This window comes from Coregonus clupeaformis, unplaced genomic scaffold (genome assembly GCF_020615455.1).
Source record: "Coregonus clupeaformis isolate EN_2021a unplaced genomic scaffold, ASM2061545v1 scaf1111, whole genome shotgun sequence".
In the NCBI taxonomy this organism is placed as follows: domain Eukaryota; kingdom Metazoa; phylum Chordata; class Actinopteri; order Salmoniformes; family Salmonidae; genus Coregonus; species Coregonus clupeaformis.
In genome coordinates this window covers 67,711-94,713 of record NW_025534565.1, presented here as the reverse complement: position 1 = coordinate 94,713, position 27,003 = coordinate 67,711, and the positions used below count along the sequence as shown (strand labels likewise).

General features: G+C 46.8%; 1 protein-coding gene across 1 annotated transcript in view; it reads right to left on the bottom strand.

Annotated features, from left to right (window-relative positions):
* Positions 1–27,003, bottom strand: part of LOC121556210 (ATP-binding cassette sub-family C member 12) — a 109,467-nt gene that overhangs the window by 34,953 nt on the left and 47,511 nt on the right. The window contains 6 exon segments of the mRNA XM_045217549.1: positions 17,444–17,516; positions 22,346–22,470; positions 22,686–22,757; positions 25,183–25,281; positions 25,353–25,427; positions 25,754–25,857. Coding sequence (XP_045073484.1) covers positions 17,444–17,516; positions 22,346–22,470; positions 22,686–22,757; positions 25,183–25,281; positions 25,353–25,427; positions 25,754–25,857 — 548 coding nt within the window.

The following is a 27,003-nucleotide window of genomic DNA, read 5'->3' as shown; positions in this document are numbered from 1 at the left end:
CTACAGAACAGAACCAGCAATACAACCCAGTCAGTACAGGTTCAGGCCTCGCTCTCCTATCTGCAGAACAGAACCAGCAATACAACCCAGTCAGTACAGGTTCAGGCCTCGCTCTCCTATCTGCAGAACAGAACCAGCAATACAACCCAGTCAGTACAGGTTCAGGCCTCGCTCTCCTATCTGCAGAACAGAACCAGCAATACAACCCAGTCAGTACAGGTTCAGGCCTCGCTCTCCTATCTACAGAACAGAACCAGCAATACAACCCAGTCAGTACAGGTTCAGGCCCTCGCTCTCCTATCTGCAGAACAGAACCAGCAATACAACCCAGTCAGTACAGGTTCAGGCCTCGCTCTCCTATCTGCAGAACAGAACCAGCAATACAACCCAGTCAGTACAGCAGGTTCAGGCATCGCTCTCCTATCTACAGAACAGAACCAGCAATACAACCCAGTCAGTACAGGTTCAGGCCTCGCTCTCCTATCTGCAGAACAGAACCAGCAATACAACCCAGTCAGTACAGGTTCAGGCCTCGCTCTCCTATCTGCAGAACAGAACCAGCAATACAACCCAGTCAGTACAGGTTCAGGCCTCGCTCTCCTATCTGCAGAACAGAACCAGCAATACAACCCAGTCAGTACAGGTTCAGGCCTCACTCTCCTATCTGCAGAACAGAACCAGCAATACAACCCAGTCAGTACAGGTTCAGGCCTCGCTCTCCTATCTGCAGAACAGAACCAGCAATACAACCCAGTCAGTACAGGTTCAGGCCTCGCTCTCCTATCTACAGAACAGAACCAGCAATACAACCCAGTCAGTACAGGTTCAGACATCGCTCTCCTATCTGCAGAACAGAACCAGCAATACAACCCAGTCAGTACAGGTTCAGGCCTCGCTCTCCTATCTACAGAACAGAACCAGCAATACAACCCAGTCAGTACAGGTTCAGGCCTCGCTCTCCTATCTACAGAACAGAACCAGCAATACAACCCAGTCAGTACAGGTTCAGGCCTCGCTCTCCTATCTACAGAACAGAACCAGCAATACAACCCAGTCAGTACAGGTTCAGGCCTCGCTCTCCTATCTACAGAACAGAACCAGCAATACAACCCAGTCAGTACAGGTTCAGGCCTCGCTCTCCTATCTACAGAACAGAACCAGCAATACAACCCAGTCAGTACAGGTTCAGGCCTCGCTCTCCTATCTACAGAACAGAACCAGCAATACAACCCAGTCAGTACAGGTTCAGGCCTCGCTCTCCCTATCTACAGAGCAGAACCAGCAATACAACCCAGTCAGTACAGGTTCAGGCCTCGCTCTCCTATCTGCAGAACAGAACCAGCAATACAACCCAGTCAGTACAGGTTCAGACCTCGCTCTCCTATCTGCAGAACAGAACCAGCAATACAACCCAGTCAGTACAGGTTCAGGCCTCGCTCTCCTATCTGCAGAACAGAACCAGCAATACAACCCAGTCAGTACAGGTTCAGACATCGCTCTCCTATCTGCAGAACAGAACCAGCAATACAACCCAGTCAGTACAGGTTCAGGCCTCGCTCTCCTATCTACAGAACAGAACCAGCAATACAACCCAGTCAGTACAGGTTCAGGCCTCGCTCTCCTATCTACAGAACAAACCCAGCAATACAACCCAGTCAGCAGTACAGGTTCCAGGCCTCGCTCTCCTATCTGCAGAACAGAACCAGCAATACAACCCAGTCAGTACAGGTTCAGGCCTCGCTCTCCTATCTACAGAACAGAACCAGCAATACAACCCAGTCAGTACAGGTTCAGGCCTCGCTCTCCTATCTACAGAACAGAACCAGCAATACAACCCAGTCAGTACAGGTTCAGGCCTCGCTCTCCTATCTACAGAACAGAACCAGCAATACAACCCAGTCAGTACAGGTTCAGGCCTCGCTCTCCTATCTACAGAACAGAACCAGCAATACAACCCAGTCAGTACAGTACAGGTTCAGGCATCGCTCTCCTATCTGCAGAACAGAACCAGCAATACAACCCAGTCAGTACAGTACAGGTTCAGGCCTCGCTCTCCTATCTGCAGAACAGAACCAGCAATACAACCCAGTCAGTACAGCGTTCAGGCCTCGCTCTCCTATCTGCAGAACAGAACCAGCAATACAACCCAGTCAGTACAGGTTCAGGCCTCGCTCTCCTATCTGCAGAACAGAACCAGCAATACAACCCAGTCAGTACAGGTTCAGGCCTCGCTCTCCTATCTACAGAACAGAACCAGCAATACAACCCAGTCAGTACAGGTTCAGGCCTCGCTCTCCTATCTACAGAACAGAACCAGCAATACAACCCAGTCAGTACAGGTTCAGGCCTCGCTCTCCTATCTACAGAACAGAACCAGCAATACAACCCAGTCAGTACAGGTTCAGGCCTCGCTCTCCTATCTACAGAACAGAACCAGCAATACAACCCAGTCAGTACAGGTTCAGGCCTCGCTCTCCTATCTGCAGAACAGAACCAGCAATACAACCCAGTCAGTACAGTACAGGTTCAGGCCTCGCTCTCCTATCTACAGAACAGAACCAGCAATACAACCCAGTCAGTACAGGTTCAGGCCTCGCTCTCCTATCTACAGAACAGAACCAGCAATACAACCCAGTCAGTACAGGTTCAGGCCTCGCTCTCCTATCTGCAGAACAGAACCAGCAATACAACCCAGTCAGTACAGTACAGGTTCAGGCCTCGCTCTCCTATCTACAGAACAGAACCAGCAATACAACCCAGTCAGTACAGGTTCAGGCCTCGCTCTCCTATCTGCAGAACAGAACCAGCAATACAACCCAGTCAGTACAGGTTCAGGCCTCGCTCTCCTATCTGCAGAACAGAACCAGCAATACAACCCAGTCAGTACAGGTTCAGGCCTCGCTCTCCTATCTACAGAACAGAACCAGCAATACAACCCAGTCAGTACAGGTTCAGGCCTCGCTCTCCTATCTACAGAACAGAACCAGCAATACAACCCAGTCAGTACAGGTTCAGGCCTCGCTCTCCTATCTACAGAACAGAACCAGCAATACAACCCAGTCAGTACAGGTTCAGGCCTCGCTCTCCTATCTACAGAACAGAACCAGCAATACAACCCAGTCAGTACAGGTTCAGGCCTCGCTCTCCTATCTGCAGAACAGAACCAGCAATACAACCCAGTCAGTACAGTACAGGTTCAGGCCTCGCTCTCCTATCTACAGAACAGAACCAGCAATACAACCCAGTCAGTACAGGTTCAGGCCTCGCTCTCCTATCTACAGAACAGAACCAGCAATACAACCCAGTCAGTACAGGTTCAGGCATCGCTCTCCTATCTACAGAACAGAACCAGCAATACAACCCAGTCAGTACAGTACAGGTTCAGGCCTCGCTCTCCTATCTGCAGAACAGAACCAGCAATACAACCCAGTCAGTACAGGTTCAGGCCTCGCTCTCCTATCTGCAGAACAGAACCAGCAATACAACCCAGTCAGTACAGGTTCAGGCCCTCGCTCTCCTATCTACAGAACAGAACCAGCAATACAACCCAGTCAGTACAGGTTCAGGCCTCGCTCTCTATCTACAGAACAGAACCAGCAATACAACCCAGTCAGTACAGTACAGGTTCAGGCATCGCTCTCCTATCTGCAGAACAGAACCAGCAATACAACCCAGTCAGTACAGGTTCAGGCCTCGCTCTCCTATCTACAGAACAGAACCAGCAATACAACCCAGTCAGTACAGGCTCAGGCCTCGCTCTCCTATCTACAGAACAGAACCAGCAATACAACCCAGTCAGTACAGGTTCAGGCCTCGCTCTCCTATCTACAGAACAGAACCAGCAATACAACCCAGTCAGTACAGTACAGGTTCAGACATCACTCTCCTATCTACAGAACAGAACCAGCAATACAACCCAGTCAGTACAGTACAGGTTCAGGCCTCGCTCTCCTATCTACAGAACAGAACCAGCAATACAACCCAGTCAGTACAGGTTCAGGCCTCGCTCTCCTATCTACAGAACAGAACCAGCAATACAACCCAGTCAGTACAGGTTCAGGCCTCGCTCTCCTATCTACAGAACAGAACCAGCAATACAACCCAGTCAGTACAGCGTTCAGGCCTCGCTCTCCTATCTACAGAACAGAACCAGCAATACAACCCAGTCAGTACAGGTTCAGGCCTCGCTCTCCTATCTGCAGAACAGAACCAGCAATACAACCCAGTCAGTACAGGTTCAGGCCTCGCTCTCCTATCTGCAGAACAGAACCAGCAATACAACCCAGTCAGTACAGGTTCAGGCCTCGCTCTCCTATCTACAGAACAGAACCAGCAATACAACCCAGTCAGTACAGGTTCAGGCCTCGCTCTCCTATCTACAGAACAGAACCAGCAATACAACCCAGTCAGTACAGGTTCAGGCCTCGCTCTCCTATCTGCAGAACAGAACCAGCAATACAACCCAGTCAGTACAGGTTCAGGCCTCGCTCTCCTATCTGCAGAACAGAACCAGCAATACAACCCAGTCAGTACAGGTTCAGGCCTCGCTCTCCTATCTGCAAGAACAGAACCAGCAATACAACCCAGTCAGTACAGGTTCAGGCCTCGCTCTCCTATCTACAGAACAGAACCAGCAATACAACCCAGTCAGTACAGGTTCAGGCCTCGCTCTCCTATCTACAGAACAGAACCAGCAATACAACCCAGTCAGTACAGGTTCAGGCCTCGCTCTCCTATCTGCAGAACAGAACCAGCAATACAACCCAGTCAGTACAGGTTCAGGCCTCGCTCTCCTATCTGCAGAACAGAACCAGCAATACAACCCAGTCAGTACAGGTTCAGGCCTCGCTCTCCTATCTGCAGAACAGAACCAGCAATACAACCCAGTCAGTACAGGTTCAGGCCTCGCTCTCCTATCTACAGAACAGAACCAGCAATACAACCCAGTCAGTACAGGTTCAGGCCTCGCTCTCCTATCTGCAGAACAGAACCAGCAATACAACCCAGTCAGTACAGTACAGGTTCAGGCATCAACTCTCCTATCTGCAGAACAGAACCAGCAATACAACCCAGTCAGTACAGGTTCAGGCCTCGCTCTCCTATCTACAGAACAGAACCAGCAATACAACCCAGTCAGTACAGGTTCAGCCCTCGCTCTCCTATCTGCAGAACAGAACCAGCAATACAACCCAGTCAGTACAGGTTCAGGCCTCGCTCTCCTATCTGCAGAACAGAACCAGCAATACAACCCAGTCAGTCAACAGGTTCAGGCCTCGCTCTCCTATCTACAGAACAGAACCAGCAATACAACCCAGTCAGTACAGGTTCAGGCCTCGCTCTCCTATCTGCAGAACAGAACCAGCAATACAACCCAGTCAGTACAGGTTCAGGCCTCGCTCTCCTATCTACAGAACAGAACCAGCAATACAACCCAGTCAGTACAGGTTCAGGCCTCGCTCTCTATCTGCAGAACAGAACCAGCAATACAACCCAGTCAGTACAGGTTCAGGCCTCGCTCTCCTATCTACAGAACAGAACCAGCAATACAACCCAGTCAGTACAGGTTCAGGCCTCGCTCTCCCTATCTGCAGAACAGAACCAGCAATACAACCCAGTCAGTACAGGTTCAGGCCTCGCTCTCCTATCTACAGAACAGAACCAGCAATACAACCCAGTCAGTACAGGTTCAGGCCTCGCTCTCCTATCTACAGAACAGAACCAGCAATACAACCCAGTCAGTACAGGTTCAGGCCTCGCTCTCTATCTGCAGAACAGAACCAGCAATACAACCCAAGTCAGTACAGGTTCAGGCCTCGCTCTCCTATCTGCAGAACAGAACCAGCAATACAACCCAGTCAGTACAGGTTCAGGCCTCGCTCTCCTATCTACAGAGCAGAACCAGCAATACAACCCAGTCAGTACAGGTTCAGGCCTCGCTCCCCTATCTGCAGAACAGAACCAGCAATACAACCCAGTCAGTACAGGTTCAGGCCTCGCTCTCCTATCTGCAGAACAGAACCAGCAATACAACCCAGTCAGTACAGGTTCAGGCCTCGCTCTCCTATCTACAGAACAGAACCAGCAATACAACCCAGTCAGTACAGGTTCAGACATCGCTCTCCTATCTGCAGAACAGAACCAGCAATACAACCCAGTCAGTACAGGTTCAGGCCTCGCTCTCCTATCTACAGAACAGAACCAGCAATACAACCCAGTCAGTACAGGTTCAGGCCTCGCTCTCCTATCTACAGAACAAACCCAGCAATACAACCCAGTCAGTACAGGTTCAGGCCTCGCTCTCCTATCTACAGAACAGAACCAGCAATACAACCCAGTCAGTACAGGTTCAGACATCGCTCTCCTATCTGCAGAACAGAACCAGCAATACAACCCAGTCAGTACAGGTTCAGGCCTCGCTCTCCTATCTACAGAACAGAACCAGCAATACAACCCAGTCAGTACAGGTTCAGGCCTCGCTCTCCTATCTACAGAACAGAACCAGCAATACAACCCAGTCAGTACAGGTTCAGGCCTCGCTCTCCTATCTACAGAACAGAACCAGCAATACAACCCAGTCAGTACAGGTTCAGACATCGCTCTCCTATCTACAGAACAGAACAAGCAATACAACCCAGTCAGTACAGTACAGGTTCAGACATCGCTCTCCTATCTGCAGAACAGAACCAGCAATACAACCCAGTCAGTACAGTACAGGTTCAGACATCGCTCTCCTATCTGCAGAACAGAACCAGCAATACAACCCAGTCAGTACAGTACAGGTTCAGACATCGCTCTCCTATCTGCAGAACAGAACCAGCAATACAACCCAGTCAGTACAGGTTCAGGCCTCGCTCTCATATCTGCAGAACAGAACCAGCAATACAACCCAGTCAGTACAGGTTCAGGCCTCACTCTCCTATCTACAGAACAGAACCAGCAATACAACCCAGTCAGTACAGGTTCAGACATCACTCTCCTATCTGCAGAACAGAACCAGCAATACAACCCAGTCAGTACAGGTTCAGGCCTCGCTCTCCTATCTACAGAACAGAACCAGCAATACAACCCAGTCAGTACAGGTTCAGGCCTCGCTCTCCTATCTACAGAACAGAACCAGCAATACAACCCAGTCAGTACAGGTTCAGGCCTCGCTCTCCTATCTACAGAACAGAACCAGCAATACAACCCAGTCAGTACAGTACAGGTTCAGGCCTCGCTCTCCTATCTACAGAACAGAACCAGCAATACAACCCAGTCAGTACAGGTTCAGGCCTCGCTCTCCCTATCTACAGAACAGAACCAGCAATACAACCCAGTCAGTACAGGTTCAGGCCTCGCTCTCCTATCTGCAGAACAGAACCAGCAATACAACCCAGTCAGTACAGTACAGGTTCAGACATCGCTCTCCTATCTACAGAACAGAACCAGCAATACAACCCAGTCAGTACAGGTTCAGGCCCTCGCTCTCCTATCTGCAGAACAGAACCAGCAATACAACCCAGTCAGTACAGGTTCAGGCCTCGCTCTCCTATCTGCAGAACAGAACCAGCAATACAACCCAGTCAGTACAGGTTCAGACATCACTCTCCTATCTACAGAACAGAACCAGCAATACAACCCAGTCAGTACAGGTTCAGGCCTCGCTCTCCTATCTACAGAACAGAACCAGCAATACAACCCAGTCAGTACAGGTTCAGGCCTCGCTCTCCTATCTGCAGAACAGAACCAGCAATACAACCCAGTCAGTACAGGTTCAGGCCTCGCTCTCCTATCTGCAGAACAGAACCAGCAATACGACCCAGTCAGTACAGGTTCAGGCCTCGCTCTCCTATCTGCAGAACAGAACCAGCAATACAACCCAGTCAGTACAGTACAGGTTCAGGCCTCGCTCTCCTATCTACAGAACAGAACCAGCAATACAACCCAGTCAGTACAGGTTCAGGCCTCGCTCTCCTATCTACAGAACAGAACCAGCAATACAACCCAGTCAGTACAGGTTCAGACATCACTCTCCTATCTACAGAACAGAACCAGCAATACAACCCAGTCAGTACAGTACAGGTTCAGGCCTCGCTCTCCTATCTGCAGAACAGAACCAGCAATACAACCCAGTCAGTACAGGTTCAGGCCTCGCTCTCCTATCTGCAGAACAGAACCAGCAATACAACCCAGTCAGTACAGGTTCAGGCCTCACTCTCCTATCTACAGAACAGAACCAGCAATACAACCCAGTCAGTACAGGTTCAGGCCTCGCTCTCCTATCTACAGAACAGAACCAGCAATACAACCCAGTCAGTACAGTACAGGTTCAGACATCGCTCTCCTATCTGCAGAACAGAACCAGCAATACAACCCAGTCAGTACACGTTCAGGCCTCGCTCTCCTATCTACAGAACAGAACCAGCAATACAACCCAGTCAGTACAGGCTCAGGCCTCGCTCTCCTATCTACAGAACAGAACCAGCAATACAACCCAGTCAGTACAGGTTCAGGCCTCGCTCTCCTATCTACAGAACAGAACCAGCAATACAACCCAGTCAGTACAGTACAGGTTCAGACATCACTCTCCTATCTACAGAACAGAACCAGCAATACAACCCAGTCAGTACAGTACAGGTTCAGGCCTCGCTCTCCTATCTACAGAACAGAACCAGCAATACAACCCAGTCAGTACAGGTTCAGGCCTCGCTCTCCTATCTACAGAACAGAACCAGCAATACAACCCAGTCAGTACAGGTTCAGGCCTCGCTCTCCTATCTGCAGAACAGAACCAGCAATACAACCCAGTCAGTACAGTACAGGTTCAGACATCGCTCTCCTATCTACAGAACAGAACCAGCAATACAACCCAGTCAGTACAGGTTCAGGCCTCGCTCTCCTATCTGCAGAACAGAACCAGCAATACAACCCAGTCAGTACAGGTTCAGGCCTCGCTCTCCTATCTGCAGAACAGAACCAGCAATACAACCCAGTCAGTACAGGTTCAGACATCACTCTCCTATCTACAGAACAGAACCAGCAATACAACCCAGTCAGTACAGGTTCAGGCCTCGCTCTCCTATCTACAGAACAGAACCAGCAATACAACCCAGTCAGTACAGGTTCAGGCCTCGCTCTCCTATCTGCAGAACAGAACCAGCAATACAACCCAGTCAGTACAGGTTCAGGCCTCGCTCTCCTATCTGCAGAACAGAACCAGCAATACGACCCAGTCAGTACAGGTTCAGGCCTCGCTCTCTATCTGCAGAACAGAACCAGCAATACAACCCAGTCAGTACAGTACAGGTTCAGGCCTCGCTCTCCTATCTACAGAACAGAACCAGCAATACAACCCAGTCAGTACAGGTTCAGGCCTCGCTCTCCTATCTACAGAACAGAACCAGCAATACAACCCAGTCAGTACAGGTTCAGACATCACTCTCCTATCTACAGAACAGAACCAGCAATACAACCCAGTCAGTACAGTACAGGTTCAGGCCTCGCTCTCCTATCTGCAGAACAGAACCAGCAATACAACCCAGTCAGTACAGGTTCAGGCCTCGCTCTCCTATCTGCAGAACAGAACCAGCAATACAACCCAGTCAGTACAGGTTCAGGCCTCACTCTCCTATCTACAGAACAGAACCAGCAATACAACCCAGTCAGTACAGGTTCAGGCCTCGCTCTCCTATCTACAGAACAGAACCAGCAATACAACCCAGTCAGTACAGTACAGGTTCAGACATCGCTCTCCTATCTGCAGAACAGAACCAGCAATACAACCCAGTCAGTACACGTTCAGGCCTCGCTCTCCTATCTACAGAACAGAACCAGCAATACAACCCAGTCAGTACAGGCTCAGGCCTCGCTCTCCTATCTACAGAACAGAACCAGCAATACAACCCAGTCAGTACAGGTTCAGGCCTCGCTCTCCTATCTACAGAACAGAACCAGCAATACAACCCAGTCAGTACAGTACAGGTTCAGACATCACTCTCCTATCTACAGAACAGAACCAGCAATACAACCCAGTCAGTACAGGTTCAGGCCTCGCTCTCCTATCTACAGAACAGAACCAGCAATACAACCCAGTCAGTACAGTACAGGTTCAGGCCTCGCTCTCCTATCTACAGAACAGAACCAGCAATACAACCCAGTCAGTACAGGCTCAGGCCTCGCTCTCCTATCTACAGAACAGAACCAGCAATACAACCCAGTCAGTACAGGTTCAGGCCTCGCTCTCCTATCTACAGAACAGAACCAGCAATACAACCCAGTAGGAGTGGGCGATATACCGGTTTGATAGTAAAAACCGGTATTGTGCCGCGCCATGATATGGATTTAGCAATATCATGGATACCGCGATTTATTCAGAATTCATAAATTCGAATTTTGCATCAATATTTTTTTGTTCCAAATTTCAACTGAGTGATAGTACTAAGTAGCTACATCTTTTTTTTTTTTTTTTTTTTATCCAACCTTTCTTGGTTCTTACGAATAAAAGAATGTATGTTAATATGTTGACCTATTTTTATGAGCGCATGTCGCATGCACTTGTTGCACGCATGTAGTGCTAGCAACAAAGAAGTGTGCAGGCAGCTGCAGTTAGGAGGCAGGTTAACTATTGGGGGAAAACTTTACAATCCAGGATGAGCGAAAACACAGAAATTGATGTTGCTCAAGAGCAGGAGGATAAATTGGTTAAGAAGAAAGGGGGCACCTCTGTTGTTTGGAACTGGTTTGGCTTTAAAATCTCCGACCCCGACCAAAACACTACCCTATGCAAGTTGTGTCGTCGTGTTGTCTTAGCAAAAGGTGGAAACACGACCAACCTGTTCAATCACTTAAAAAAACATACATGTCCGTGAGTATGAACAATGCACCAGAATGCGTGAGACAGTAAGCCCAGGAGCTCGCCCGAAGACAAGCCAGACTCGCACTCAACAATCAATTATATCATCATTTGCTGCCGGTACTTGCTATGAGAAGACGAGCAAAAAATGGATAGACATCACAGCTGCGATTACAAATCACATAGCGAAGGACATGGTACCCGATTCAAACTGTGGAGAAAGAGGGGTTCAGAAAGTTGATTCAAACTCTGGACCCAAGATATGAGATCCCCGAGCCGCAAATATTTTAGCCAAAATGCCTGCCACAGCTTTACACAGAATGCTGGGACAGAGTTTACAGTGAGATAAATAACATTCCATTCTTCTCCACTACTGCCGATCTATGGTCAAGTCGCACCACAGAACCTTATATAAGCCTCACAATCCATTACATAGACGGTGACTGGAAACTGAAAAGTAAGTGCCTACAGACGTCTTATTTCCCCCAGACGACCACACCGGGGAAATAATTGCAGGTGGGCTGAGGGACATACTGTCGTCCTGGGGATTAAAAAGAGTCGCGTCAAGTTTGTATGACGACCGACAGCGGATCGAACATGATCAAGGCATTGCAGCTGAACAAGTGGGCAAACCTTGGATGTTTCGGACACAGGCTGCACAATGCTATTGGTAAGTTTCAGGACTGTAGCCTAGGCCTACCCTGTATGATGCTTATTATTAAGAAAAAATACAGCTCACATCAGCCATGTACCGTAAGGCTAAATCTAAGCACATCAGATTTGTAAAATGTGTAACAGTTGAATGTAAATGCCGTAAATCCTCAAACAAAGATTAAAAGTTATATTGTATTGTGATTTCTATATAAAAATGCATTATTATTAATTATTATTGTATTGTGATTCGATTATTTTTCACCCTATTATTTTGATTTCTTATTCCCAATTTCCAGAGAGGAGTGTCCAAAACGCTCCCGGGCCACAGGGGTGTGCGATTTCCCGGCCACAGGGGTTTGCAAAAAGGTGGTTAGCAGTTCTCATACAGCTGGAAAAAAGCAGAAGGCCCTGATGACAGCACAGAATGAACTAAGCCTGCCCCTGCACAAGCTCATCACAGAATCTCCGACAAGGTGGGGATCTCGTCTGAAAATGATGGAAAGAGTCCTGGAGCAGGAAAAGGCCATTACACAGGTCCTGGCAGGGGACAAAAAGACACGCACCTTGTACCTACCTGGCAAGACATCCAGGTCTTGGAATCAGTCACAGCAGCACTGAAGCCACTCCAGGACTTTACAGATGCCCTGTCAGGAGAAGCGTATGTGAGCGTGTCCTATTTGAAGCCTGTCATCAATCTGTTAAATGCAGAGGTTCTAAATCTGAGCAAGGACGATACAGAACTGACCAAAGAGATCAAGATCAAGGTTCTTGATTACTTGAATAACAAGTACACTGACCCTGCAACAGATGAGCTGCTCTCCATGGCTACCTTTCTAGATCCAAGGTTCAAGACCAGGTACATGTCCGCTGAGAAACTGGAGGACATTAAGGTATTTATTCATTTGTTCTTGTTTTATTGCTTCAAATGTAAAGCACTTTGGGCTGCATTTTATGTATGAAAGGTGCTATACAAATAAAGTTTAATTATTTTCATTTTTAAGGTGAGAGCTGCCTCAGAGACCGAAGCCCTCCTGGTGGAGAACACAGCCCTGGGAAAATCGTCTCTTGCAGAGGATCACACTGACAGGGAGAAAGAAGCTTCCACTGCTCATCAATCAGGCAAGAAGCCCAAGAAGAGCCTTGGGAGCTTCTTTAAGCAGACCAGCAGTGCACCTGCCTCATGTTCAGAGAGGCAGATCATTGAGCAAGAGCTGAATAGCTACATTCTGGCAACGGCAGCAACAGCGAGTCTGATCCTTTGGAGTGGTGGCGATTTCACGGATCTAATTTTCCACGTGTGAGTTGTCTGGCAAAGAAATACTTATGCATCCCTGCCACAAGTGCCCCTCTGAGAGGGCATTCAGCACTGGGGGGCAATGTGGTGACATGTCACAGGGCAGCACTAAAGCCAGAAACAGTCAACATGCTGGTATTCCTGGCACGGAACTTGTGAAGAAAGTTCTAGTGAAGATTTGTTGATATTGTTGATAATTGATGGTTGAGGCTTGAAAGGTTTAGTTTCAAACGGTTAGTTTTTTTACATATCTACGGACCGTAGCCAAAACAAACACACGTATTTGAATTTGTAATTACCTTATTTTCTTTATCTCCTGTTATTTTTTATTTAATTTTACTTAATATCTAATTTATATATATATATATATATATAGGCCTACCTACCTCATGTTTACGGAATGCATGTTTGCACAATACAAATAAAAACTTTTCAGGTCCATACGGTCCAATGCCTCACTCTTTCTGGTTATATAAGGTTCAAATACATATTTTTCCTTAACTAATATAATTTAACCAAGAAGGGATATTAAAATGTGATTCATATTTTTTTACGTCATATATCGTGATATCATATCGATATCGTCTGGACAGTGGAAAATATCGTGATATGAATTTTAGCTCATATCGCCCACCCCTACAACCCAGTCAGTACAGGTTCAGACATCGCTCTCCTATCTACAGAACAGAACCAGCAATACAACCCAGTCAGTACAGTACAGGTTCAGACATCACTCTCCTATCTACAGAACAGAACCAGCAATACAACCCAGTCAGTACAGGTTCAGGCCTCGCTCTCCTATCTGCAGAACAGAACCAGCAATACAACCCAGTCAGTACAGTACAGGTTCAGACATCGCTCTCCTATCTGCAGAACAGAACCAGCAATACAACCCAGTCAGTACACGTTCAGGCCTCACTCTCCTATCTACAGAACAGAACCAGCAATACAACCCAGTCAGTACAGGTTCAGGCCTCGCTCTCCTATCTACAGAACAGAACCAGCAATACAACCCAGTCAGTACAGGTTCAGGCCTCGCTCTCCTATCTACAGAACAGAACCAGCAATACAACCCAGTCAGTACAGTACAGGTTCAGACATCGCTCTCCTATCTACAGAACAGAACCAGCAATACAACCCAGTCAGTACAGGTTCAGACATCGCTCTCCTATCTACAGAACAGAACCAGCAATACAACCCAGTCAGTACAGGTTCAGACATCGCTCTCCTATCTACAGAACAGAACCAGCAATACAACCCAGTCAGTACAGTACAGGTTCAGACATCACTCTCCTATCTACAGAACAGAACCAGCAATACAACCCAGTCAGTACAGTACAGGTTCAGACATCGCTCTCCTATCTGCAGAACAGAACCAGCAATACAACCCAGTCAGTACACGTTCAGGCCTCGCTCTCCTATCTACAGAACAGAACCAGCAATACAACCCAGTCAGTACAGGTTCAGGCCTCGCTCTCCTATCTACAGAACAGAACCAGCAATACAACCCAGTCAGTACAGTACAGGTTCAGACATCACTCTCCTATCTACAGAACAGAACCAGCAATACAACCCAGTCAGTACAGTACAGGTTCAGACATCACTCTCCTATCTACAGAACAGAACCAGCAATACAACCCAGTCAGTACAGGGTCAGGCCTCGCTCTCCTATCTACAGAACAGAACCAGCAATACAACCCAGTCAGTACAGGTTCAGACCTCACTCTCCTATCTACAGAACAGAACCAGCAATACAACCCAGTCAGTACAGGTTCAGGCCTCGCTCTCCTATCTACAGAACAGAACCAGCAATACGACCCAGTCAGTACAGGTTCAGGCCTCGCTCTCCTATCTACAGAACAGAACCAGCAATACAACCCAGTCAGTACAGGTTCAGGCCTCGCTCTCATCTACAGAACAGAACCAGCAATACAACCCAGTCAGTACAGTACAGGTTCAGGCCTCGCTCTCCTATCTACAGAACAGAACCAGCAATACAACCCAGTCAGTACAGGTTCAGGCCTCGCTCTCCTATCTACAGAACAGAACCAGCAATACAACCCAGTCAGTACAGGTTCAGGCCTCGCTCTCCTATCTACAGAACAGAACCAGCAATACAACCCAGTCAGTACAGTACAGGTTCAGACATCGCTCTCCTATCTACAGAACAGAACCAGCAATACAACCCAGTCAGTACAGGTTCAGGCCTCGCTCTCCTATCTACAGAACAGAACCAGCAATACAACCCAGTCAGTACAGGTTCAGGCCTCGCTCTCCTATCTACAGAACAGAACCAGCAATACAACCCAGTCAGTACAGTACAGGTTCAGACATCACTCTCCTATCTACAGAACAGAACCAGCAATACAACCCAGTCAGTACAGTACAGGTTCAGACATCACTCTCCTATCTACAGAACAGAACCAGCAATACAACCCAGTCAGTACAGGGTCAGGCCTCGCTCTCCTATCTACAGAACAGAACCAGCAATACAACCCAGTCAGTACAGGTTCAGGCCTCGCTCTCCTATCTACAGAACAGAACCAGCAATACGACCCAGTCAGTACAGGTTCAGGCCTCGCTCTCCTATCTACAGAACAGAACCAGCAATACAACCCAGTCAGTACAGGTTCAGGCCTCGCTCTCCTATCTACAGAACAGAACCAGCAATACAACCCAGTCAGTACAGTACAGGTTCAGGCCTCGCTCTCCTATCTACAGAACAGAACCAGCAATACAACCCAGTCAGTACAGGTTCAGGCCTCGCTCTCCTATCTACAGAACAGAACCAGCAATACAACCCAGTCAGTACAGGTTCAGGCCTCGCTCTCCTATCTACAGAACAGAACCAGCAATACAACCCAGTCAGTACAGTACAGGTTCAGACATCACTCTCCTATCTACAGGACCTCACCTTCGGAAAGTATTCAGACCCCCTGACTTTACAGCCTTATTCTAAAATTGAGTCAATATTATTTTTTTCTCATCAATCTACACACAATACCCCATAATAACAAAGCAAAAATAGTTTTTTTGAAATCTTTGCAAATGTATTAAAAATTTAAAACAGAAATACCTTATTTACATAAGTATTCAGACCCTTTACTATGAGACTCGAAATTGAGCTCAGGTGCATCCTGTTTCCATTGATCATCCTTGAGATGTCTCTACAACTTGATTGGAGTCCACCTGTGGTAAATTCAATTGATTGGGCATGATTTGGAAAGGCACACACCTGTCTATATAAGGTCCCACAGTTGACAGTGCATGTCAGAGCAAAAACCAAGTCATGAGGTCGAAGGAATTGTCCGTAGAGCTCCGAGATGGGATTGTGTCGAGGCACAGATCTGGGAAGGGTACCAAAAAATGTCTGCAGCATTGAAGGTCCCCAAGAACAAAGTGGCCTCCATCATTCTGAAATGGAAGAAGTTTGGAACCAACAAGACTCTTCCTAGAGCTGGCTGCCCGGCCAAACTGAGCAATCGGTGGAGAAGGGCCTTGGTCAGGGAGGTGACCAAGAACCTGATGGTCACTCTGACAGAGCTCCAGAGTTTCTCTGTGGAGATGGGAGAACCTTCCAGAAGGACAACCATCTCTGCAGCACTCCACCAATCAGGCCTTTATGGTAGAGTGGCCAGACGGAAGCCACTCCTCAGTAAAAGGCACATGACAGCCCACTTGGAGTTTGCCAAAAGGCACCTAAAGGACTCTCAGATCATGAGAAACAAGATTCCCTGGTCTGATGAAACCAAGATTGAACTCTTTGGCCTGAATGCCAAGCGTCACGTCTGGAGGAAACCTGGCACCATCCCTACGGTGAAGCATGGTGGTAGGCAGCATCATGCTGTGGGGATGTTTTTCAGCGGCAGGGACTGGGAGACTAGTCAGGATCGAGGGAAAGATGAACGGAGCAAAGTACAGAGAGATCCTTGATGAAAACCTGCTCCAGAGCGCTCAGGACCTCAGACTGGGGCGAAGGTTCACCTTCCAACAGAACAACGACCCTAAGCACACAGCCAAGACAATGCAGGAGTGGCTTCGGGACAAGTCTCTGAATGTCCTTGAGTGGCCCAGCCAGAGCCCGGACTTGAACTCGATCGAACATCTCTGGAGAGACCTGAAAATAGCTGTGCAATGATGCTCCCCATCCAACCTGACAGAGCTTGAGAGGATCTGCAGAGAAGAATGGGAGAAACTCCCCAAATACAGGTGTGCCAAGCTTGTAGCGTCATACCCAAGAAGACTCGAGGTTGTAATCGCTGCCAAAGGTGCTTCAACAAAGTACTGAGTAAAGGGTCTGAATACTTATGTAAATGTGATATTTCAGTTTTTTATTGTTAATACATGTGAAAAAAATTCTAAAAACCTGTTTTAGCTTTGTCATTATGGGGTATTGTGTGTAGATTGATGAGGGGAAAAAAACCATTTAATAAATTTTAGAATAAAGGCTGTAAAGTAACAAAATGTGGAAAAAGTCAAGGGGTCTGAATACTTTCCGAATACACTGTCTAATACAGTTAGACAAGCTCTCCTATCTACAGAAAAAACCCAGTCAGTACCGTCCATGTTTGGTGCCCTGTTCACCTATCTATGAAAGTCAAAAGACATTCTGAGCTCTAGCTTCAAATGAAAGACTCAAAACCTGGATATCTGTGAGCCCTTACCTCAGTTTGGTCCCCATAGGGAAGAACAGCCAGATCTGGTGTCAGGCTACAGGCACTGATCACTGTCCTATATCTTTACGAAAGACAAAAAACAGGCAATAATATTGAAGACACTTAATTCAGGAGAACAACATGGGTTATCAGGGATTCATTCAGGAGAACAACATGGATTATCAGGGATTCATTCAGGAGAACAACATGGATTATCAGGGATTCATTCAGGAGAACAACATGGATTATCAGGGATTCATTCAGGAGAACAACATGGGTTATCAGGGATTCATTCAGGAGAACAACATGGATTATCAGGGATTCATTCAGGAGAACAACATGGGTTATCAGGGATTCATTCAGGAGAACAACATGGATTATCAGGGATTCATTCAGGAGAACAACATGGGTTAAGATACTAAAACACCTGATAGTCCTGTGGAATTACTGAGGTGCAATGTCCTGGATTGTGCACTATCTACTAGATGTACTACAAGAGGACATACAGTATTTATCTGGCCAGGGCTGGGCTGGGCTGGGTCAGGCCCCATGGGGTAAACTGAGGACACACTTCCTCTACAGTTACTGATAGACCTCTGCTCTGTTCCTGACAAGAGCTCTGACAATCATTCACCCGATTACATAACACACGGTCATATAGTAGTCTGAAGCAGGCCAGGTCCATAAACCACTGTCTCCTAGAGATACTGCTTTAGGGAAGCTTGTTAAAGAGGTGAGTTTGTTAGACCAATGAAAAGATTGAGATCCTTAGATGACCACAATGTCTTTATTGTCATGGAACGCCCTCTACCTGGAGTGGACCCAGTTACAGATTCTGTACATCATGTATTGATATTCACCTGGCAGGTAAAGGTGAACAGACCATAGTAACATTACCTGGCCAGGTAAAGGTGAACAGACCATAGTAACATCACCTGGCAGGTAAAGGTGAACAGACCATAGTAACATTACCTGGCCAGGTAAAACAGGTGAACAGACCATAGTAACATTACCAGGCAGGTAAAGGTGAACAGACCATAGTAACATCACCTGGCAGGTAAAGGTGAACAGACCATAGTAACATTACCTGGCCAGGTAAAACAGGTGAACAGACCATAGTAACATTACCTGGCCAGGTAAAGGTGAACAGACCATAGTAACATTACCTGGCCAGGTAAAACAGGTGAACAGACCATAGTAACATTACCTGGCCAGGTAAAACAGGTGAACAGACCATAGTAACATTACCTGGCCAGGTAAAACAGGTGAACAGACCATAGTAACATTACCTGGCCAGGTAAAACAGGTGAACAGACCATAGTAACATTACCTGGCCAGGTAAAACAGGAGAACAGACCATAGTTTCATTACCTGGCCAGGTAAAACAGATGAACAGACCATAGTAACATCACCTGGCCAGGTAAAACAGATGAACAGACCATAGTAACATTACCTGGCCAGGTAAAACAGATGAACAGACCATAGTAACATTACCTGGCCAGGTAAAGGTGAACAGACCATAGTAACATTACCTGGCCAGGTAAAACAGGTGAACAGACCATAGTAACATTACCTGGCCAGGTAAAACAGGTGAACAGACCATAGTAACATTACCTGGCCAGGTAAAACAGATGAACAGACCATAGTAACATTACCTGGCAGGTAAAGGTGAACAGACCATAGTAACATTACCTGGCAGGTAAAGGTGAACAAACCATAGTAACATTACCTGGCCAGGTAAAACAGATGAACAGACCATAGTAACATTACCTGGCAGGTAAAGGTGAACAGACCATAGTAACATTACCTTTAGCAGACGCTCTTATCCAGAGCGACTTACAGGAGCAATTAGGGTTAAGTGCCTTGCTCAAGGGCACATCAACAGATTTTTCACCTAGTCGGCTCTGGGATTAGAACCAGCGACCTTTCGGTTTCTGGCACAACGCTCTTAACCACTAAGCTACCTGCCTCCCATATTACCTGGTCAGGTAAAGTAAAGGAGAACAGACCATAGTAACATTACCTGGCCAGGTAAAACAGATGAACAGACCATAGTAACATTACCTGGCCAGGTAAAACAGATGAACAGACCATAGTAACATTACCTGGCCAGGTAAAACAGATGAACAGACCATAGTAACATTACCTGGCCAGGTAAAACAGATGAACAGACCATAGTAACATTACCTTTAGCAGACGCTCTTATCCAGAGCAACTTACAGGAGCAATTAGGGTTAAGTGCCTTGCTCAAGGACACATCGACAGATTTTTCACCTAGTCGGCTCGGGGATTAGAACCAGCGACCTTTCGGTTACTGGCACTACGCTCTTAACCACTAAGCTACCTGCCTCCCATATTACCTGGTCAGGTAAAGTAAAGGAGAACAGACCATAGTAACATTACCTGGCCAGGTAAAACAGGTGAACAGACCATAGTAACATTACCTGGCAGGTAAAACAGATGAACAGACCATAGTAACATTACCTGGCCAGGTAAAACAGATGAACAGACCATAGTAACATTACCTGGCCAGGTAAAACAGATGAACAGACCATAGTAACATTACCAGGCCAGGTAAAACAGATGAACAGACCATAGTAACATTACCTGGCCAGGTAAAACAGATGAACAGACCATAGTAACATTACCTGGCCAGGTAAAACAGGTGAACAGACCATAGTAACATTACCTGGCCAGTTAAAACAGGTGAACAGACCATAGTAACATTACCTGGCCAGGTAAAACAGGTGAACAGACCATAGTAACATTACCTGGCCAGGTAAAACAGATGAACAGACCATAGTAACATTACCTGGCCAGGTAAAACAGATGAACAGACCATAGTAACATTACCTGGCCAGGTAAAACAGATGAACAGACCATAGTAACATTACCTGGCCAGGTAAAACAGATGAACAGACCATAGTAACATTACCTGGCCAGGTAAAACAGATGAACAGACCATAGTAACATTACCTGGCCAGGTAAAACAGATGAACAGACCATAGTAACATTACCTGGCCAGGTAAAACAGATGAACAGACCATAGTAACATTACCTGGCCAGGTAAAACAGATGAACAGACCATAGTAACATTACCTGGCCAGGTAAAACAGGTGAACAGACCATAGTAACATTACCTGGCCAGGTAAAACAGATGAACAGACCATAGTAACATTACCTGGCCAGGTAAAACAGATGAACAGACCATAGTAACATTACCTGGCCAGGTAAAACAGATGAACAGACCATAGTAACATTGCCTGGCCAGGTAAAACAGATGAACAGACCATAGTAACATTACCTGGCCAGGTAAAACAGATGAACAGACCATAGTAACATTACCTGGCCAGGTAAAACAGATGAACAGACCCTAGTAACATTACCTGGCCAGTTAAAACAGGTGAACAGACCATAGTAACATTACCTGGCAGGTAAAACAGATGAACAGACCATAGTAACATTACCTGGCCAGGTAAAACAGATGAACAGACCATAGTAACATTACCTGGCCAGGTAAAACAGATGAACAGACCATAGTAACATTACCTGGCCAGGTAAAACAGATGAACAGACCATAGTAACATTACCTGGCCAGGTAAAACAGATGAACAGACCATAGTAACATTACCTTTAGCAGACGCTCTTATCCAGAGCGACTTACAGGAGCAATTAGGGTTAAGTGCCTTGCTCAAGGGCACATCGACAGATTTTTCACCTAGTCGGCTCGGGGATTAGAACCAGCGACCTTTCGGTTACTGGCACAACGCTCTTAACCACTAAGCTACCTGCCTCCCATATTACCTGGTCAGGTAAAGTAAAGGAGAACAGACCATAGTAACATTACCTGGCCAGGTAAAACAGGTGAACAGACCATAGTAACATTACCTGGCAGGTAAAACAGATGAACAGACCATAGTAACATTACCTGGCCAGGTAAAACAGATGAACAGACCATAGTAACATTACCTGGCCAGGTAAAACAGATGAACAGACCATAGTAACATTACCTGGCCAGGTAAAACAGATGAACAGACCATAGTAACATTACCTGGCCAGGTAAAACAGATGAACAGACCATAGTAACATTACCTGGCCAGGTAAAACAGGTGAACAGACCATAGTAACATTACCTGGCCAGTTAAAACAGGTGAACAGACCATAGTAACATTACCTGGCCAGGTAAAACAGGTGAACAGACCATAGTAACATTACCTGGCCAGGTAAAACAGATGAACAGACCATAGTAACATTACCTGGCCAGGTAAAACAGATTAACAGACCATAGTAACATTACCTGGCCAGGTAAAACAGGTGAACAGACCATAGTAACATTACCTGGCCAGGTAAAACAGATGAACAGACCATAGTAACATTACCTGGCCAGGTAAAACAGATGAACAGACCATAGTAACATTACCTGGCCAGGTAAAACAGATGAACAGACCATAGTAACATTACCTGGCCAGGTAAAACAGATGAACAGACCATAGTAACATTACCTGGCCAGGTAAAACAGATGAACAGACCATAGTAACATTACCTGGCCAGGTAAAACAGATGAACAGACCCTAGTAACATTACCTGGCCAGTTAAAACAGGTGAACAGACCATAGTAACATTACCTGGCAGGTAAAACAGATGAACAGACCATAGTAACATTACCTGGCCAGGTAAAACAGATGAACAGACCATAGTAACATTACCTGGCCAGGTAAAACAGATGAACAGACCATAGTAACATTACCTGGCCAGGTAAAACAGATGAACAGACCATAGTAACATTACCTGGCCAGGTAAAACAGATGAACAGACCATAGTAACATTACCTGGCCAGGTAAAACAGATGAACAGACCATAGTAACATTACCTGGCCAGGTAAAACAGATGAACAGACCATAGTAACATTACCTGGCCTGGTTGAAGGTTTCTCCCATCAAGATGTTGTCTCGTACCGTACCGTGGAAGATCCAGGCCTGCTGTGAAACGTAGGCAAACGCTCCGTCTGCTGTGACCAAACCCTGCTGCAGGTGCATCTTGGGTAGGGAGCACATCATATATCATATATAGATGCTGTGACGTACATCATGCAACACAAAACATTATTTAATACCGTTGTTTTTTGGATGAATCTTTGGACGGGACAATTCGTTTTTACGATGTCTGCCAATTTTCATTTATTCTATGTGCATGTATTGTTTATATATTTGAGTGTTTAACTGATAAATGGTAACAAACACTTTCAACCAACCTGTTCTAAGATGCTCGATATCAGCGATGTCTTTCCGCTCCCCACGTTGCCACAGATACCAAGCAGGTTTCCCTAAAAGGTCAAACAGTCATCAGTAATCAATCATCTAATACCAGACTCTTCTAACCCCATCTAACTCTGACCCCTGTTAACCCCATCTAACTCTGACCCCTGTTAACCCCATCTAACTCTGACCCCGGTTAACCCCATCTAACTCTGACCCCTGTTAACCCCATCTAACTCTGACCCCTGTTAACCCCATCTAACTCTGACCCCTGTTAACCCCATCTAACTCTGACCCCGTAACATCTAACTCTGACCCCTGTTAACCCGATCTAACTCTGACCCTGTTAACCCCATCTAACTCTGACCCCTGTCTAACCCCATCTAACTCTGACCCTGTTAACCCCATCTAACTCGACCCCTGTTAACCCCATCTAACTCTGACCCTGTTAACCTCATCTAACTCTGACCCCTGCTTAACCCCATCTAACTCTGACCCCTGTTAACCCCATCTAACTCTGACCCTGTTAACCCCATCTAACTGACCCCTGTTAACCCCATCTAACTCTGACCCTTTAACCCCATCTAACTCTGACCCTGTTAACCCCATCTAACTCTGACCCCTGTTAACCCCATCTAACTCTGACCCCTGTTAACCCCATCTAACTCTGACCCCGGTTAACCCCATCTAACTCGGCCCTGTTAACCCCATCTAACTCTGACCCCTGTTAACCCCATCTAACTCTGACCCCTTGTTAACCCCATCTAACTCCTGACCCCTGTTAACCCCATCTAACTCTGACCCCTATTAACCCCATCTAACTCTGGACCCCTGTTAACCCCATCTAACTCTGACCCCTGTTAACCCCCATCTAACTCTGACCCCGCTAACCCCATCTAACTCGGACCCCTGCTAACCCCATCTAACTCTGACCCCTGCTAACCCCATCTAACTCTGACCCCTGTTAACCCCTGCTATCTAACTCTGACCCTGTTAACCCCATCTAACTCTGACCCCTGTTAACCCCATCTAACTCTGACCCCTGTTAACCCCATCTAACTCTGACCCTGTTAACCCCATCTAACTCTGACCCCCTGTTAACCCCATCTAACTCTGACCCCTGTTAACCCCATCTAACTCTGACCCCTGTAACCCCATCTAACTCTGACCCTGTTAACCCCATCTAACTCCTGACCCCTGTTAACCCCATCTAACTCCTGACCCCTGTTAACCCCATCTAACTCTGACCCCTGTTAACCCCATCTAACTGACCCCTTAACCCCATCTAACTCTGACCCCTGTTAACCCCATCAACTCTGACCCCTGTTATTACCCCATCTAACTGATCCCTGTTAACCCCATCTAACTCTGACCCCTGTTAACCCCATCTAACTCTGACCCCTGTTAACCCATCTAACTCTGACCCCTGCTAAACCCCTCTAACTCGACCCCTGTTAACCCCACCTAACTCTGACCCCTGTTAACCCCATCTAACTGACCCTGTGCTTAACCCATCTAACTCTGACCCTGTTAACCCCATCTAACCGGACCCCTGTGCCCATCTAACTCGGACCCTTTAACCCCATCTAACTCTGACCCCGTTTAACCCCATCTAACTCTGACCCCTGTTAACCCCATCTAACTCTGACCCCTGTTAACCCCATCTAACTCTGACCCTGCTAACCCCATCTAACTCGGACCCCTGTTAACCCCATCTAACTCTGACCCCTGTTAACCCCATTTAACTCGGACCCCTGTTAACCCCATCTAACTCTGACCCCTGTTAACCCCTCTAACTCGGACCCCTGTTAACCCCATCTAATCTCGACCCCTGTTAACCCCATCTAACTCTGACCCCTGTTAACCCCATCTAACTCTGACCCCTGTTAACCCATCTAACTCTGACCCCCTGTTAACCCCATCTAACTCTGACCCCTGTGAACCCCATCTAACTCTGACCCCTGTTAACCCCATCTAACTCTGATCCCTGTTAACCCCATCTAACTCTGACCCCGGTTAACCCCATCTAACCTCTGATCCCCTGTTAACCCCATCTAACTCTGACCCCTGTTAACCCCATCTAACTCTGACCCCTCGTTAACCCCATCTAACTCTGACCCCTGTTAACCCCATCTAACTCTGACCCCTGTTAACCCCATCTAACTCTGACCCCTGTTAACCCCATCTAACTCTGATCCCTGCTTATCCCACCTAATTTTGACCCTGCTTACCCCATCGAACTCCATTTAACTCTGACCCCTGCTCACCCCATCTAAACCCAGATAACTCTAGTAACCTTCCCAAAATTCCGGATATCCTGCTTATTCCCTGATGATTCTGGGAATCTTCCAACTGGGATTAATGAAAAATCTGAGAATTGTGGAAGATTTACTGAAATGTTGCTACCCTAAACCCAAGCTAATCCAGCCCCCGACCTATCCCCTCTAACCCAATCAAAACCCCCTATATAACCTAAACCCTACCAGCACCTACCTTAGGCAGGTTAAAGGAGATGTTTCAGGGGTGGGCATGACCTCCGGTCTTGCCCGGTGTGTGAGTCCCGTTCTGGCCCTGTGGTTCCACCTTGCCTCCCTTCAGAGAGGATGTGGTGTTTGGTGTGTAGTGGTAGTCTGTTCTTCAGGCCTGGCCCAGGTAAGTGCCTTCTCCATGACCAGGGCCGAGAGGGACCCATGCCTCTGGACCAGGTACGACTCCGGGTTCTGTGTCATCAGCAGTTTCTACACACACACACACACACACACACACACACACACACACACACACAGAGTGCACACGCACACACACACACACACACATACACACACACACACAGAGTGCACACGCACACGCAGGCAGGCACACACACACACACACACACAAATGTAAACATGTGCATATACACACATACAGAGTATACAAACACACACACACAGTAAACACACAGAGCTTATCTTCATGTTATAAACAGACTAATAACAGAAAACGATATATGTGCTTCATGACCTTCAGTAAGTGGATGAAGTTGTTGATTACCAATGTTTAAAGGAGAGGAGAGGAGTCTCACCTTTAGCCGGGCTAGCGATACCTGTCCCTCAGCTAGGGCTTTGACAGAGAACGGCAGCAAACCCAGGAAGAACCGCATGGAGTTAAAGATGGCGATGTAAAAGCCTGGTAAAAACAAGATGGTAGTGATGGTAACAGCCTGGTAAAACAAGATGGTAGTGATGGTAACAGCCTGGTAAAAACAAACAAGATGGTAGTGATGGTAACAGCCTGGTAAAACAAGATGGTAGTGATGGTACGCTGGTAAAACAAGAGGAGAGGCAAAAGCCTGGAAAAACAAGATGGTAGTGATGGTAACAGCCTGGTAAAAACAAGATGGTAGTGATGGTAACAGCCTGGTAAAAACAAGATGGTAGTGATGGTAAAAGCCTGGTAAAAACAAGATGGTAGTGATGGTAACAGCCTGGTAAAAACAAGATGGTAGTGATGGTAACAGCCTGGTAAAAACAAGATGGTAGTGATGGTAACAGCCTGGTAAAAACAAGATGGTAGTGATGGTAACAGCCTGGTAAAAACAAGATGGTAGTGATGGTAACAGCCTGGTAAAAACAAGATGGTAGTGATGGTAACAGCCTGGTAAAAACAAGATGGTAGTGATGGTAACAGCCTGGTAAAAACAAGATGGTAGTGATGGTAACAGCCTGGTAAAAACAAGATGGTAGTGATGGTAACAGCCTGGTAAAACAAGATGGTAGTGATGGTAACAGCCTGGTAAAAAACAAGATGGTAGTGATGGTAACAGCCTGGTAAAAACAAGATGGTAGTGATGGTAACAGCCTGGTAAAAACAAGATGGAAAGGATGGAAAACAGCCTGGTAAAACAAGATGGTAGTGAATGGTAACAGCCTGGTAAAAACAAGATGGTAGTGATGGTAACAGCCTGGTAAAAACAAGATGGTAACAGCCTGGTAAAAACAAGATGAGCAGTGATGGTAACAGCCTGGTAAAAACAAGATGGTGAAAGTGATGGTAAACAGCCTGGTAAAAACAAGATGGTAGTGATGGTAACAGCCTGGATAAAACAAGATGGTAGTGATGGTAACAGCCTGGTAAAAAACAAGATGGTAGTGATGGTAACAGCCTGGTAAAACAAGATGGTAGTGATGGTAACAGCCTGGTAAAACAAGATGGTAGTGATGGTAAAGAGCCTGGTAAAAACAAGATGGTAGTGATGGTAACAGCCTGGTAAAACAAGATGGCAGTGATGGTAACAGCCTGGTAAAAACAAGATGGTAATGATGGTAACAGCCT